This window comes from Dermacentor albipictus, unplaced genomic scaffold (genome assembly GCF_038994185.2).
Source record: "Dermacentor albipictus isolate Rhodes 1998 colony unplaced genomic scaffold, USDA_Dalb.pri_finalv2 scaffold_134, whole genome shotgun sequence".
Classification (NCBI taxonomy): Eukaryota; Metazoa; Arthropoda; class Arachnida; order Ixodida; family Ixodidae; genus Dermacentor; species Dermacentor albipictus.
Genome location: NW_027225688.1, coordinates 96,087 through 112,794, shown reverse-complemented (window position 1 = coordinate 112,794; position 16,708 = coordinate 96,087). Strand labels below are relative to the sequence as shown.

Here is a 16,708-nt window from a genome sequence, read left to right as displayed (position 1 = left end):
CCATGGTTCAACACCTGTGCCGATGGAAATAGACCACTCTTGTACTGTTGATGAAGCTGACACCAGCTATATGGCATCATTCAGCCAGAGTTTATGCGGGTATCATATGTATAAACCAGAGTGGACTCACAACAGCAAAAAAATTAATCTTGTGCATTTTTGCATGGCAGTGCGTGAAGTATTCAAAGAATGCTAAACGCATTAAACAAATGAAGAACAAACTAGTATACAAATGCAACTGCGATCCTTCTAGAAACAACAGAAAGACAAATGGGCTAGTGTGAGTATTACCAGTGTGTCAGGGATATAGCAAACATACTATACTCAAAAAAGAACAGAAGCAAGAGAAAAGGTTACCTGGAAAGCAAACATTAGTACTATAAATTTACTACCTATATAATGATACTCTTCACTTAGCTTATTGACAAAGGAAAGTATTTCTTGTAAGCGCGTAGACATATGTATACCGAAGGTGATAATGGTTTAATTTCATAAGACGCAGAATTACATAATGGCTTGCCAGAGAAGAGAGCAGTTAATGTTCCATAGTTTGTTCAATTGGCAGGAAGAAAGTAAATTATCACTTGCAGAAAACCTGGTTTGTAATTTTAAGAAGATCTCTTGGATAAGCTGAGATAAATATAGTGCTATATTTTAGTCCAAAGATAAAACATGATAGTTTCTGTTTGAACAGCTCTGATAGAAGCACAATACTCATGCTCTGATACAGTGGTTTAGAGTGAGTAGAACTTAGAGTGCAAACAAGTATAAATGTGAAAGAGCACCTGTTATTCTTTAGTAAAGACAGAGGCTATACTCTGATTCATACATAAGAGGCAATGCTGCGGAGGCTGTAACAAAGCACATAAGGCATCTGTGTAAGCAGCGTTTGCATAGGCTTTTTATTGAAGTTACCGACAGTGACCTTGAGATGCTGTACATTTCCACAAATAGTATACCTGGCGAGATGCCCGGTAAACACAGCAGCAGCAACCACGTCTAGTCTGTAGAAAGTGTTAGCAAATACTAGTTTCCCGTTAGAACGTGGTCATTATTCATAGGTATTGCAGGTCTGAACTGTTTCTGCACAGCTTCCACAGTCTGCTGCCAGCATAAACACCAAGGTAGTCACATGGTGGGTGCAAACAAAGAATGCATCCCATGACTCCATGTGATCCTAGTTCTAATAATTGCAGTTCAAGTTATTCACTCTTAGGCAAAGTTACACCCTTTGGCTTGCCCCTTCTGCCACACAACAATAATCGTTATCTGCCTTTATGCGTTTCCTTTCTTTAACGCTGCGAGCCCGGTACTTTCCAGTAACGAACGGCACGCGCGTTATCAGAATAGAACAGTTTACTTTCCAGTAACGAACGGCACGCGCGTTATCAGCATAGAACAGTTTACACCCTTTGGAGTGCCCCTTCTGATAACGCGCGTGCCGTTCGTTACTGGAAATTGTTCCGGGCTCGCAGCGTTAAAGAAAGGAAACGCATCAAGGCAGATGACGATTATTGTTGTGAGGCAGAAGGGGCAAGCCAAAGGGTGTAACTTTGCCTAAGAGTGTTCCATATATAACACATTACAGGTCAATAATGAATTCTCTACGAAACATGTGGAGTGTGAGATCTTTATGACAGTGCTACTTGTGCAGCTTCGGCAGCATTGCCTTCCTAGTATGGAGTAAACTGAGCTTTCCCTTATGTGGCCTTACTTAATAAGCACTAATAATACACTAATAATGATATTAATAAGCACTATGGAGAGGGTGGCCTAAGGCATAGAATAATATATATATATATATATATATATATATATATATATATATATATATTTATATATATATATATATAATATATGGGGTCTTACGTGCCAAAAGCACTTTCTGATTATGAAGCACGCCGTAGTGGGGGACTCCGGAAATTTTGACCGCGTGGGGTTGTTTAACGTGCACCTAAATCTAAGTACACGGGTGTTTTCGCATTTCGCCCCCATCGAAATGCGGCCGCCGTGGCCGGGATTCGATCCCGTGACCTCGTGCTCAGCAGCCTAACACCATAGCCACTGAGCAACTACGGCGGGTTATATATATATATATATATATATATATATATATATATATATATATATATATATATATATATATATATATATATATATATATGCACTTGTAGGCTGAGGACACGTACGAAAAAAGTGATGCTTTATTTCCTACGTTTCGGCCATGCCCGGGCCAAAACGTAGGCAATAAAGCATTGTTTCTTCTTTTTGCATGTGCATCCTCAACCTACAAGTGCCTTCAAGTGAATTCTGTCGGCGTGCAGACCATCACAGAGCGGACTTCCTACAACTACCATAGGGCCTACTTGCTGCCTGCCATAAACAAGGTTCACTTACTTGGCCACATTCACAAATAACCATAGCATGATTTATGCATGCTTGTAGGATCAAGAAACTGAGGACAAACAGTGGTGTTTGTCCTGTATTTCGTTCTTTGCTGTTCAATGTCGCACTATATTATGTGCAACAAGAGAGAGAGAGGATTTATTTGAAAGATGGCACAGAGGTATTGGCCTGAGCTAGACCACTGGATGTAAAGATTTGATGAATAAAAAAGTAGAAATGCGCAATGTCAGAAGTAAGTTCACTGTTCTGTTTCCTTGTAGCACATACCTCACAACAACGAAACACTGGGAAACACATCTTTAAAAACTCCCAAGGAAACCCTTATGAACACCTAAAAGGCTCTTCTGTTCCTTCCCATAATGACACCACGAAGGTCTTGCATATTATAGAACGTCACATCAAGCTGTGAAAGAGCTGATGCAAATACCACAGTGCATTAGAAAAGCCAGAAGTGCATCTTCACTGATCATTGCAAGGATGACATTTGGAACACCAAGAAGCATATGGCGGCTACCTGGGTTGCTTGGCGGCTTCAGAACAATGCATGCATGCCAGCGGTTATATACGCGCCGGCAAAATTCTCTGTTTTTCTAATAAAGAGCCCTCTCTCTCTCTCTCTTCAGAACAATGGAGGAAGGATGTCCGACTGAACTGCCAGTTCTGAATACCTATGAGTGAAAAATGAAAGACAGCTAAGAGGGCCGCAACCTGACAGGACCGGAGCTATATGCAATAAACCTTTTTAGCTGAAGTAGTCAGCTTTTCCTCCAAGTTGTTGAAGCCATGATGGTATTACCTTTTGAGAAGTGCAAGGAAGTGTTTGACACCGGTATGAGTGGCATTTATACATTTTCATTTCTCTTGTAAATATTTCTGGGCATTGTTCTATTAATTACTATGCGAAATTCCTCTGTTTCCTATTTTGATTTCACACACTTTCATTTACATGTCCCACAAGTAGGAGCATATGTTAAAACATTCCCGATTGGACCTGTACTGGAATTTTGAACATTATATATAAGGTGCTTTAGTAAAATGACTTGGAAAGTATTCATTTCGGTGTTTCCCATCATGTAGCAGGTTGACTTCCTTTATTATTGCGGTAGCAATTCTATGAAAAAAAAATTATGGCGTTTTACGTGCAAGAACCACTTTCTGATTATGAGGCACGCCGTAGGGGAGTACTCCGGAAATTTCGACCACCTGGGGTTCTTGGACGTGCACCTAAATCTAAGTACACGGGTGTTTTCGCATTTCGCCTCCATCGATATGCGGCCGCCGGGGCCGGGATTCGATCCCGCGACCTTGAGCTCAGCAGCCTAACACCATAGCCACTGAGCAGCCGCGGCGGGTAGCAATTCTATGGATATTCTCCGTGAATTTTATGCATATGTTGGGTATTTTATGTATGGACACTCTAGGTGACTATATTTATGTATAAGTATGCTATATTTTTACATATGCCATGTAATGCAAGTTAGATGCTTTACTGTTCAACTGCCAAAGTTGCCCAAATCAGGTCTATGTTATTGATTGAATTATTCTTCAGAATTTTTTACAACCGTAGCATGCCAACAAAAGTCATCAGAACTTTTATTCATAGCGTATGCCTTTTATGCAAAACTTCTGGCTATTGAAAAATGCAAAACAATATTTGTGCTGATAATTTGGAAATGATGTAATTTCACTGGTGCCACTCATTATGGGCGGTGCAGTGGTGCCTGTGCAATTTCATTATAGGTTCTAAACAGCGTGTTGAAGCTTTTAACTGTGCCTGAAATTTAGTGCCCCCCCTGCCATGTATGTCGCATCCATGTACAGTCGCACTCATGCCTAGTTAGAACATCGTCTGAAGAGTTCAAGCACAGTGCTAAAGCTTGCTATATCACTGTCAGTAGTTTCTCACTGAATATTTTGTTTTTCGCAATGTTTTACATCCAGCATATTTATTTCAAGTGGCTGGATGGGTGCTTTCTACATATGTTAGTCATGAACTAGTTTTTTGATGTTTTCATGTACGATGTATGTTACTTGAAAAAATTCACTATAAAGGACAGAACGTACATTTCAATTTGTTTGGTAGTAGTATGCTTTTCATTATCATAAATTTTTAAAAAAATTAGGTGGAACTAAATAATCAAATGATAGAATTAATTGCTATGTGAAGGGGATAAGCAGAGCAACTCACTATGATTGTTGTACTCAGGCACTGTGTGCACCAGGAAAGAGCACACGTCGATATTTGTTTTTCATTTATTGAACCCTCAGGGCCAAAGGCATTAAAGAGGGGAGTGGTTACAAAACAGAAATACATAAATCAATACAATGCATATTACAGAACAAGTATTATCATCCTCCTGTTATACAATGTTAGCTAGTGCAGAACGAAAATGCTGGTTATCAATTATGTCGACGATATCTGCGGGAAGGCGGTTTCATTCGCGTGATGTGCGAGGCAAGAAAGACTGAAATGCAGTTTTAGTGTTACATGTTTCAATGCCAACCTTGTGACGATGGTCAATGCGATTTGACACGTATCTGGGGGACGAAATGAGGGAATCGCGTAGCATGGGGTGATGGTATAGTTTATGAAAAAGACTTAAACGAATTGTCTGCCGGCGGGATGCTAGAAGAGGTAAAGAAAGATTAGCTTTCATGCTTGTTGCACTTGCGATACGGTTAAAGTTGGATAGGATAAAACGAGCAGCGGTATTCTTAACCAGCTCAAGTTAAGTTATCAGTTTCTCATGATGCGGATCCCATATCGCGGCGGCATATTCCAAATTAGAACGTATTATAGTGTTTTATAAAGCAGTAATTTCAAAGAAAAAGGAGTTTTGGAAAAGTTACGGCGCACGTAGCCCAACATGCGGTTGGCTTTGTTAGTAATGTATTCAATATGGCGTGTCCAGTTAAGGTCACCAGAAATATGAACACCCAGGTATTTATATGAAGTAACCGCTTCTAATGCAACGTTATTTAGGTAGTATACAGGCGGAGAGTTGGCACTTCTTGAGTATCGCATAATTTCGCACTTATTAGTATTAAGTTCCATAAGCCATTCATTACACCAAAGAGCAATGTTGAGAGGTCACGCTGAAGACTGTTAACATCGTCGGGGGATTTTATTCTGCGGAAAACAACACAGTCATCAGCAAACAAAAGAATGCTAGATGACACAATGGAAGGGAGATCATTGATGTAAATGAAGAAGAAAAGGGGTCCAAGCACTGGCCCCTGTGGCAGGCCCGAGTAAACTTCCCTGAAAGGTGAGTTAAATTATTAGCGTAAACGAACTGCGAACGGGTAAGAAGAAAGTATTCAATCCATTTCAGAACATTGTAGTCGATATTCAGTTGGGTTAGCTTTAAAAATAATAAGCGGTGACATGCCTTGCCGAATGCTTTCGAGTAATCTAGGAAAATGCAGTCAGCTTCTGATGCGCGATCTAAAATATGGTGAAGTTTGATAGTGGAGCTGGTAAGTTGTGCTTCGCAAGAAGATGACCTACGAAAGCCATGCTGTGCGGGTGTAAAAATGAATTAGACTCGAGAAAGTTCACAAGGTTAGTGAAGATTACATGTTCTAATAGTTTGCAACAAGTGCTAGTGAGCGAGATGGGGCGATGATTTATAGGGGATGTTCTATTTCCTGACTTGAATAATGGAACCACCTCCCCGACTTTCCATTGTGTTGGCAGAGTGGAACTATCGAGAGTCTGCTGAAATATCTTTGTTAGTAAAAAGGAACTGTAGACAATTGTATTTTTTAAAAGTTAGCATGAATGCAGTCAAAACCGGGTGATGAATGAAATTTTAGGGCATCAATAAGTTTAGCAACGCCAGATGAATCAAGTAAAATTTGAGGCATAGTTCGGAAATTATACCGGAATGGAACGGGATGTTTGGTGTTTGATATGCGCGAGAAGTTCAGAACAAAGGTTTCGTTGAGTTCTGATGCGCATAAATGAGTCGGAATAGGGTCACCTGACGCGTCAGTTAAGTTAATAGATTTTTCGGTATGCGGGTTGATGACGCGCCAAAATTTTTAATTTGTGTAGATAGCATCGATGGTAAAATGTTAGAGAGGAATTTATCTTTTGCTTGCTTAAGCGCAGTTATGTAGGCATCAGCGGCAGTCTTGTATGCGTCCCAGTTTTCGTTACATTGTGATAGCCTATGGGGCTTGAGTATTAGAAGTGATGGTGCGTCTTGGAACATATTTTTGAGTTAGTTCGTGAACTTTGGCCGTGAACATACCCCAGTTAGATTGCACAGAGCGATCGTTAATGTTTCTGAAGAAGTTTTGAGTAAAAACTGATATTTCATTGGTAATGGCATCGAAATCTGCTCTAATATATTCTAGGATGGTCTTTTTCTTTCTTGCAGGTTTAGGACAGGCAGTGTTAATGCTGAAAATGAGTCAAGAGTGATCACTTATGTTAGGTAAATAGGAGATGGCTGAAGCAAAGTCGGCTCCATTGGTTAGGATGAAATCTAAAGTGTTGGCTGTGTTGACAGAGATTCTGGTAGCGTTAGTGACTAAGTGGGTAAGTGAAAAAACAGAGCATAAATAAAGAAAATCACTGGCATCGGATGAAAATTGAGATAGGGTGGGAGGCTGGGTAACTCAAGAAATATTCGGAAAGTTAAAATCACCTAGTAAAAACAAGGAAGCCGATGGAAATCTGGTGTGTATTATGTTAACTTCGTCATGAAGGTCGTTAATAAACGAGCGCAGAGAAGAAGGAGGACGATAGCATACGCCGAATATTATTTTCTGATGGTGAAGAGTAACTGATGCCCAGACAGTTTCCAAGACGCTATTAGTGTAGATGCATGATGACGGTATGTCTCTCGAAAGAGCAAGGAGTACGCCGCCTCCTCGTTGATTAGTTCGGTCATTGCGATATACTGCGAAGCGGTGTGCGTTGTGAAAGAGTTCGTTATTGTGAATTTGAGATGATAGCCAAGTTTCAGTAAGTGCGATGATATGCGCAGAATAGGTGTCGATTGCCGATGAAAGAGAAAGAGAAGTTTTCTTATTCAAGATACTTCTGATGTTAGTATACAGAATCGTAACATCAGATGGTGATGAATGACCACTGCCCCTCTCGCGCCCCTAGGACGCCCCATGTGACAAAGCGCGTGATCCTTGGGGCGCGTGTTCGGTTGGCTGGTCGATTTCATCGATTGTGTCGTTAGATGGATTGTACATGAAGAATTAGCCGCGTATGTATAGCTTATTGAAGCGAAGGCGAAATTTGGGTGATCCCAGATGGCCAATTCCAAATTCGGTAAGTTTCCGTCTCGCAGTTCGAGTTGCGGGTGAAAAATCTTCACTTATTGAAATTTTCTGTTCCATGAAATCATTGCGATGTGATAGGATTAACTCTTTTATTTTGTAGTTGGTAAACTTGGCAATGATGGGTCTGAATTTATTAGTGGAAAATATCCGTAAACGATGAACACGCTGGAATGGGTCGTTTGGTAGCGAGTCAAGAACCTTCGTTAGTGCATTGGTCAGTGTGCTTTCAGTTTGTTGCCAAATTTCATATAAATCCATAAAAAATCAAATTATCGTGGCGTGACCTGTCCTCCATATCATCTAGGCACTTTCGTAAAAATTGATTTTGTGAAGTGAAGCTTTCAATACATTCCTGCATGCCTGCAAACTCGTGGCTCAAGGTATGGTGAACTTTCCCTTTCTCTTCTAGGTCATCCAAACGCTTCTGAACGTTAGTTATTTTTGTTTCGAGGCTTTTCTGCTAAGCCTTAATTGATTTTATGTGTGCGGTCAGCTCATGTTGTGCCTTCGAACTTTGTAAAAGCGGAAGTGAACATCTTTGAGCAGTTGAAAAATTACGGTCATCGGTTCTGCAGGGTCTTCAGGGAGTGATTCAATTTCTGATAAGGATTTGGATGATCGATTGGTGGGGCTGGGGTTCGTTTCTATGTCGCCAGAGCACAAGAGTAGGAAAGCCATAGAAAAGCAATCATGCACAGTTTCACACAGCACCCCTGGGCCCGGGAACAGCAATAAGCAGATGCAGTAAGGAATAAGTAAGCATGCATTAAGCAGAACAGATAAGCAGAATAAGCAGATATACTTGATTGAGCAGCCTAGCAACGACAAGAAGGGCCACGACACAAGCTTCGCGAGGAATTAGCAGGCAACGCATTGCTATCTAGCGCTCGGAAATCAACGCTCGTGGGAAACTTGTTTTTCAATCGCTGTTTGAAGGGATGCAATCACCAGGCAGTGTTCTGCTGCAGAGATGCCAGAATCATCTTATGTGTACTTGGCTCGAGCACAGATGGCACGCAAGAATCGGATTACGAAGTTGGAATGAAGATGCAACGACAATCAAGACTTCACGAGCACAAGCATATAGGCATTGGCCCAAATTATTAGACAACTTGGTGCGCTACGTCGGCATGAGTTTTTGTCATGGTAATGTCATGCCGTGCATGCATGCTATGATTTTCTTTCTTATCAAGCAAGTCATGACATTCACAGGAATCATGTGGCTTAACATAAAGACCATATGGCATTCACGCTAGTCATTTCATGACATATGTGGCATGACATGTGATTAATGTCAGTTCCATTTTCCAACTAGTTATATATCGGGATGTCCATGACCTGAATGAAATGACACAACATGCATCGCATGAATGGCATAAATGGCATGAGGTGATGGCGTCGTGGTCATTTCTTTAACTGGATATGTATCAGGATATGCGTGTCGAGACATGCGTGCATCACTTGACAAGAATGATATGCTTGATCATGCATGTCTTGCCATGTACGTAATTCATGGCATTCATGGTATTGCACGCATGCCATTCATATCCAGATTTATATTTAGTTACAGAAACAGGCACGACAGTATTTTGTAATTTGATCATACCATTTATCTCATGACATACATGCCATATGACAAGCGTGATGTCATGACGTACGCTTGTATGTCTTGTCTGGCACGTACGTACCCAGGGTTTTTTTTTCTGCGGCCCTCCCCCCCAACCCAAGGCAACCTTTCTATGTAAATGAGGGGGGGGAGGTACCTTTACTAGTACAAATGTGAATAACGCCCACCATTCGCCAAAAAAAGGCGTAAGCCCACAAAATAGAAATGAAATAAAATGTATTTTACAGGTACGCCTGTGTGATACACCTCTCCTTTACTTGGCAATCAAAGAACCACGTCAAATGTACTCGCGTAGGAAAGAAGCGCAGGAAGAACACTGCCAAGCACAAGTAAAGAAGCCTCCCGAAAGTGTAAAATAAAGATTGCTTTAGTAGAATAGAATTTAATAAACAGCAGTCAGCAAAAAAGCCACATGGACCGCGCAGAGTTGTGTTACTCCTTCAGCCAATCACAAAAGCAAGCAAAATCGTTGTCATGCGGCTTTTTCAAAATGGCGTCGTACTTGATAGCTCCGGAGCGTCTGCTGTTCTTGAAGAGTCTTTTCAAAGGCGGAAGCAATGAGGTGTGCAACAGACATGGACAAAATGTATATAATCTGCGCATTTCGCATGAAACTTCCCTGCCAACTGAAGCGAAACTTCAAAACAAATCAGGGTGTCTGCCAAGTTGACATTTCCTAATTCCCTGAGTTTTCCAGGTTTTCTCTGGGTGCCTTTGCACAATTCCCTGAGTGATGCAGAACTGTGTTTTATGTCAAGACGGCATGAAACCATATCAGCCGATGCTGTCACTCTAATAAGCATATGAAAAAAATTTAAAAAACGATTTAACCCAATTTGAATACTAAGGAGTAGCGTTTGTGTTATTCAATAAGAGAATAGAAGAGAGGGGTTAAAATGCACGGCAGATAAAATGTCTTCGAAAAAAATTGCAGATGGAGTCGTACATTCTCAAATACGAATATAAAGGAGAAGCATACAGGAGCAAATATTTTCGAATATGAACTATTTCTATCAACTGATAGCAAGCTCAATGGTATGAAGCGCGAACTTTGTCACAATTGAGATTCTCTCTTAACAGCTCATAATTCTGGTTTTTCCATAATTGTACAGCTCTTTCGTGCAAAATTGCCAACTGGAAACTAAGTGCCGCAAGGACTTGAGAAATTAAGCGATTAAATTAGACAGCGAAATTAAGCGATTAAATTAAACAGGAAGAAAAAGCGAAAATTAACAAATATAACCGTTTTTATGAAAATATTCATAGATCAGCATATTTTTATTTAAAAAGGAAGTAGAGAAAACGCCGCCAGAAGTGGAGGACAATTCCATGTGTTCTGAATGACGCTGCCACAGTTATCATTCAAGCCGCCTAACGTATAGACGCTTCTCTGCTGTGCTTATGTAAGTGTTTTTCTAACCTTCCTCGGTGGGTGCAGTCAACGCCACCTAGACTTTGCGCAGTACATGTAGAATCGCAGCTTCCTGCGCCATACGCGGTTGTACGTGACTGACGGCTACGCATCGTTACGTAACTTCCCAAATAACAATGCGAGTCGGTTGTGGCACTTGTTAGAGCAGTAAACGAGGGACATAAAAAAACTGATTGTTCCGCAAATATATATTTCTGTATAATTCTTCCAGAGCGAATTGAAAAAAAAAGACGCTACTATAGTCGGATACAATTTAAGTCTGCAATGAAGACCCGCCCACACTCTCATAACCGCCAGCCACTGTTCCTCCGCGGGGCTGCAAATAATTCGTACTTCCAACTTTTTCTGTAACCCAAATTAGGCGCGGTAACTACAATAATAAAATTATTAGCGCGTAATTTTCCCTCGCCTATTATTGTGGAATGGCGAATGACTAATTCTTTATTGAACTGAAATAACATGCTTGCTTCGCTACAACTATTTGCAGGGTGACTAAGAACTGGGAAAACCGGGAATTCTGGGGGATTTTGAGTAGTCTGGAAAAACTCAGGGAAAACTCGGGGAATTTGTGCGTCTGTCAGGGAAAAATAGCTGTAATTTTATTGAAAGGGTCAAAAGTCGCGATAATGCTCGCTCGAGTACGAATAGGAATCGTAATGAATCGTCCTTGATGCCCTGTCGTCAGCTGGAGGAATTGCCAGTGTACAGTCAACGACCGACTTCCCGGATTCCCGATTATTTGAACGACTTCGCGGCACCGCCACCACGTACCCCATACAGTCAATGTATCAGAACGTGTGAAATTTTCGGACGCAAGAACTCTTCGCCGTCCGATTTTCCGGACGTTTTGCTGTGACCGCAGATCCGAAACGGCATCTGCGCTGCCATTTGTTTACTTCGCCGCCTCGAACCGGCGCTTTCGCACACAGATCCGCTGGCAGCCGTAGCCACTACTGCGGCAACGTTAGGCCTAACTGCTTCGACGTTCTCTATGAAGTTTCTTGCCGTTGGGTGCCGTCTTTTTTATTGAAAGAACTCGCTGCTGTCAGCAATGACACGAACTATTTGTGGTCCTCTCGATTGGCTTAGAAGCTTGCAAAGCACGGTGCGTTGCATAATGCTGGTTTCCGAAAGTCAGCTTCGCCTCGATACAGAAATGTTACTTGGCGAAGCATACGTAAAAGTATTGCAGTGAAGCATAACAAGCGTGGGAAGGGCCCATTGCCACGGGACACAGTATGTATTCCTTAATTATACACGCGTGCACCAAGTATTCCCTGTCACAGTATGAGCACCGATATGCCTAATACGTGTACCGACAGGCCTTCAGAGCGTTTTGGAATGTGCCTGTGGTGGTTTGAGCCCTTAAGGGCAGTAAATGACATGCATTTATTTTTATGCGAAGCATATTACTAGAGCTCAACCCAGCTCCTCAGGCGCGGCGGTGTCGCCTTCAATACCACGTGACACCGTGACGTCACGACATAGGAGAAACGGGGCTCCAACTCGCGCCGTCGCTCGCGGCGTCGCGGCGGTATATAAGCAGCTTCGCTTGCCTCTGCTAGGCACTCACGAGGTGAGATGCCTCCTGGAGACAGAGCTGCTCGTTGGAATGAGAAGCGAAGGTTGCGGCGTGCTACAGAGACTGTTTCTAGGTGGCTTTGCTACGGCGCAGCGACTACGCGCCCCGCATCGGACGCGGTGAGCGTCGAGCAACGCAGCGTTCGGCGCGACAACGAAATGTGCGCCTGAGCAAGCGCCGCACGCCTGAGCCGACGCCGACGACACCGGCTTTTCTGCGAGACGAGCTCCTTAACGCTGTCGCGTTAAAATAAAGGCTAGTATGCTTCGCATCCTGGGCTTAACCTTAGCTAAGCCACAGCCAGTTTTTTTCTAACTGGCCGATCTTTCGGAAGTTTTCGCGGCCCCTAGGGAGTTTGAAAAATCAGATGTGGACTGTGCAACTGACCAAGAAGACGCTTCAGATTGTCCGTGGGGCGAACAAGTGGCGGAAGGAGGACAAGAACAGAAAGGACCTACTCATTGAGGAATGAACGGAAAGGAAGCGTGCTGCCGCCGTTTTGAAGGAGCTTGAGCTCAAAAAACAAAGTTGGCTGATGCCGAGATGCAGGTGTCCCTCATCTAAACCAAAATAAACTCTTTAAAGCAGTGAAACACAACACTGAGGCGTCGTGCGCGGGTTGAGAGTATGTCAGGGCAGTTGAGGTTGACTCGAGTTAAGGGGTGACGATCATATTCGCTATCAGTGTAAGGGTTATTGCAGGCTTTGATGATGGACGCTGTCTCGCATAATCTTATTTTCCACCTTATCTAACCCATATCGCGGGTATAAGGTTCCGAGGATCTGTCAGCGTCGCGGCGAGCCGTCACTCGAGGAAAGAATGAAACAAAAAGAAAAGTTACACGCTATTGGCATTTTCTCTGGCCCCCGCTCGCTCCGTGTGCATACAGACCAACTGACCACGGACCGAATCCCTTTCCATGGTCCCTAGCAGCTGGATCAGTCTAAATGAAGAAGGTCGAACTAACGAAGCAACAACGATGCGCGTGGCCGTTGAATAAACGGTGACAACCGAATGCACCTGGAGTTATCCGCGCGGGCACCGAATTGATGAGGAAACTGGCCTTCACATCCCAGGAGACGCCGATAACCGCCATACAAAAGGAGGGAAAAAGGCAGCAAAATGTTGACCGCCGAATAGCTGTCAAGTCTCAACATTGATTTGGCGGCGCTTTAGGAATGTTTGTGAGAAGTGGTGGCATGGGCGGCGAGCGAGGGGGGAGGGGGGCACCGTTGGGTACGTGCCTGTCTTAAATATGATCATGACATATTTTATATCCTGTCATATGTCATCCTGTCAGGTCATGTATGCATTTCACTGATATCCTGATATCCATTGAGTTAAAGGAGCTACAACGACGGCATGATGCCATTCATACCATTTATGTAATGACAAACATGACATATGTCGTTCATATTTTATGAATACATGCGTGTCACGCTACCCCATGCCTATTCTGACATATATCTAGTTGAAGAAACGACCACGACGGCATCACGACGTACTTAGGTTATTTAGATACACTCAAAACGCCTGATGTTCGCAAAGAATTCTTCTCGCTAAAGCAAGGCGCGACCGCGCGATTTTTGCTACTTGAAAACCGCGCCTTGGCGGGAACGACACGAGCGATCCCACGTGACCACCGAACACAAGCAACGGCTGTTTATTCTATGCAAGCAACAATCGAGAAGTTGGTTCTTTATTCTATGGCTCCTACCATCTGTCTGCTTTACTCCACTCTCCAGCTCCCTGCTGGCGCTGAGCCGTGCTCCCGCAGGGGTTGCAGAAGCTAGTGCCAGCGTTTCCTCCTTTTCCCATAAGAACCACTTCTCTCTCTTTATTCTATGCAATCGAGCGCCAGCCGCACAGCGGTGCGCATGTCGCTGCTTGCGTTGTGCGCGAACTGTCAGCCACCTCGACACAGCAACCATCGTACAGCGTGTGCGAGGCGCTAGCGCCCGAGTCGCGGCGAGAATGCCCCAGCGATGCTTCGTGCCGGGTTGCACGGAGGCGAGCACGGGCGGCGAGGTGCGCCACTACTTTCGGCCTCCGAGGGACGACTCCCTGTTCGAAGCGTGGCACGAAGCGATCGCCAGGCCCGACGACAAGAGGATGAACGCCAAGTCGCGCGTGTGCCACATCCACTTTCACGCCGAGGACATCATGAGGGAGTTCGCGCACAACGTGAACGGCGAACTGGTCGTCATCCCGCGCGAGAAATGGGCGCTCAAGGAAGGAGCCATTCCGCTCATATTTCCCTCCTACCCGAAGTTCCTTTCGAAGAAAGTGTTTTTGCAGCAGCGTCAAAGCCGCTCCGCGGCTCGCAAGCGCCCGCAGCCGTCGCTCTTCGAAGACCCCGAGTCGCCTCGGAACGAACGACCGGCCGACATCGACGACGACGATGGTGCCACGCCAGAAGCCGCGCACCAGCGCGCGATCGACGAGGCCAAAGAGGCCGCGCGTCGTCGGCTCTTCGAAGAGATATTGGCCGTAGCGCAGAAGGGGGGCCGATTCCACGGCTGGTCCGTCGACACGGCGGGGGACGACTCGGTCGTCTTCTACAAGCTCCGAATGCGCGACCGATTGGTCCAAATTGACCGGGCCGTCGTCGTGGCCAGCGACACGAAACTCACGCTGAGCGCCGCCGGCCGCTCGGTTCCGTCGAGCGCCTACACTAACGCCGACGGCATGCTGTTCACGGGTATGGACGGGCTCAAATCCTTCCTCGACTTCGTGGCCGGTCTCAGGGCGTGCGCCGGGTGCGCCGCCGAGCTGTACCCACACGTCGAGTGGTCTCTGACGGCCTCGAGGTACGGCGGGTCGTGGCACCACAAGGCGTGTGTGGTGCTGGGCCCGCGACCCGTCTGCCCCCCGTGCCACAAGCTGCGAAAACTGTTCTTGAAACGCGTGCAGACGCCCTACCGCTGTCGCAGTGCCGGCGCGAGCGACGACGCGGCGCTTGCCAGGCTTCTGCGCCGCAAAGTGATTCGGGCGACTGTGCGCAGGGAGTGGATGAAGCAGGAGCTGCGAGCAATGAAGAAGGAAGTGCAGAACGTCAGCAAGCACATGGTCGACAGGGTGCTCGAACTCTTGCCAACCGATCAGAGAGCATCTGTGACAGCTGCTCTCAGGGAGGCGGACTGAACGAGTGTGGCAATCTTCGACTTCCCCCGAAGGCTCATTCTGAAGGACTACACCTTGCAGTGACCTCGTTGCCTACTCCTGGAAAAAGTGATCTTCAGCCCAGTGTTCCCGCTTTGTGTTCAGTGCATAGCATAACAACGGTGTTTCAGTGTAAGACCAAGCAACTCGAGTATTAAATGATTTTTTAGTAATCAGGTAATGTACAACAAAGCTCCATTTGTTTTATAGCTTGACAATGCTCACTAGTCAGTGCAGTTTCTGTGTAAAGCATGAATTATAATTTGCCATGTTGTGCTCTTCAGACTTCATTATCAGCTGTGTGCTACAGTATTTAAGGCAGTGTCTATTCTCGTGGCAGCCGGAAGAGCTACTTAAACCCGTTTCTCCTGGCACTCACCTCCTCTGCTGGCTCTCGGAAGGTTAGGTAAGGTCAGGTTAAGCACACTTGCAGGCTCTTGGGCACACCTGCCGGCAGTTCTTACCGGCAGTTTGTTACGTGACATCCGAGTGCCAATAGGAGGTGAGTGCTGGGAGAAATTCGTTTGGGAAATTCTCCCGGCTGCCAGGAGAGTAAATGCTGCCAATATCTCACTATAAATTGGGTAGTCCTTGCTATTTGATTAGAGAATTGCCTAGTACAATTTTCCTAATATTTGTTTCTGCTCTAATTAATTCGGGATCTATGAATAAGAAAATAAACATGGTGGCTATACAGAATACTTCCTCTGCTGTAAAGCCATGGTTTCTACATGTGAGGAGGGTGCCACTTCCTGATCAAATAAATGCATGGAGTAGCTCATTCCTGCTCAATAATTTCCAGTCATTCAGCAAACATTTCTCACCTTATGGGTGCCTACGAATCTGTTGTCTCAAATTAGCATTGTTTTTTTACATGGCCACTCCACCATGTTTGCATTCCCTTAGCTAACTGGTAAGTGCTAATTGACAACCTTAAGTGACAATCACTGCATGTTAAAACATTTTGGCAGACACGTAACTCCATCCAGTAAACTAAAGTTAAACAAGAAAACAAGCTTTTGTAATTAGGCTGAATTTTTTTCTTCTGCAGAACTGTGGTTATTTATGCCAATTTGCAGGAACAGAAGTGTGTACATAACGGCGTAAATAAGCATGAACTTGCTTTTTCGCACAGTCGAAAGAAAAGCATGCAAATTGTGGTAACGACAGAACCGCATTTAAGTTTTTGAC

The 16,708-nt window shown here is 44.4% G+C and overlaps 1 protein-coding gene across 1 annotated transcript; it reads left to right on the top strand.

Moving 5' to 3' along the window:
- The first annotated feature begins 14,195 nt into the window (after positions 1 to 14,195).
- Positions 14,196 to 16,044, top strand: LOC139053476 (uncharacterized). Its single transcript, XM_070530468.1, has one exon. The coding sequence runs from the start codon at positions 14,330 to 14,332 to the stop codon at positions 15,497 to 15,499; it is 1,170 nt and encodes a 389-aa protein (XP_070386569.1). The 5' UTR covers positions 14,196 to 14,329; the 3' UTR covers positions 15,500 to 16,044.
- The last annotated feature ends 664 nt before the right edge of the window (positions 16,045 to 16,708 follow it).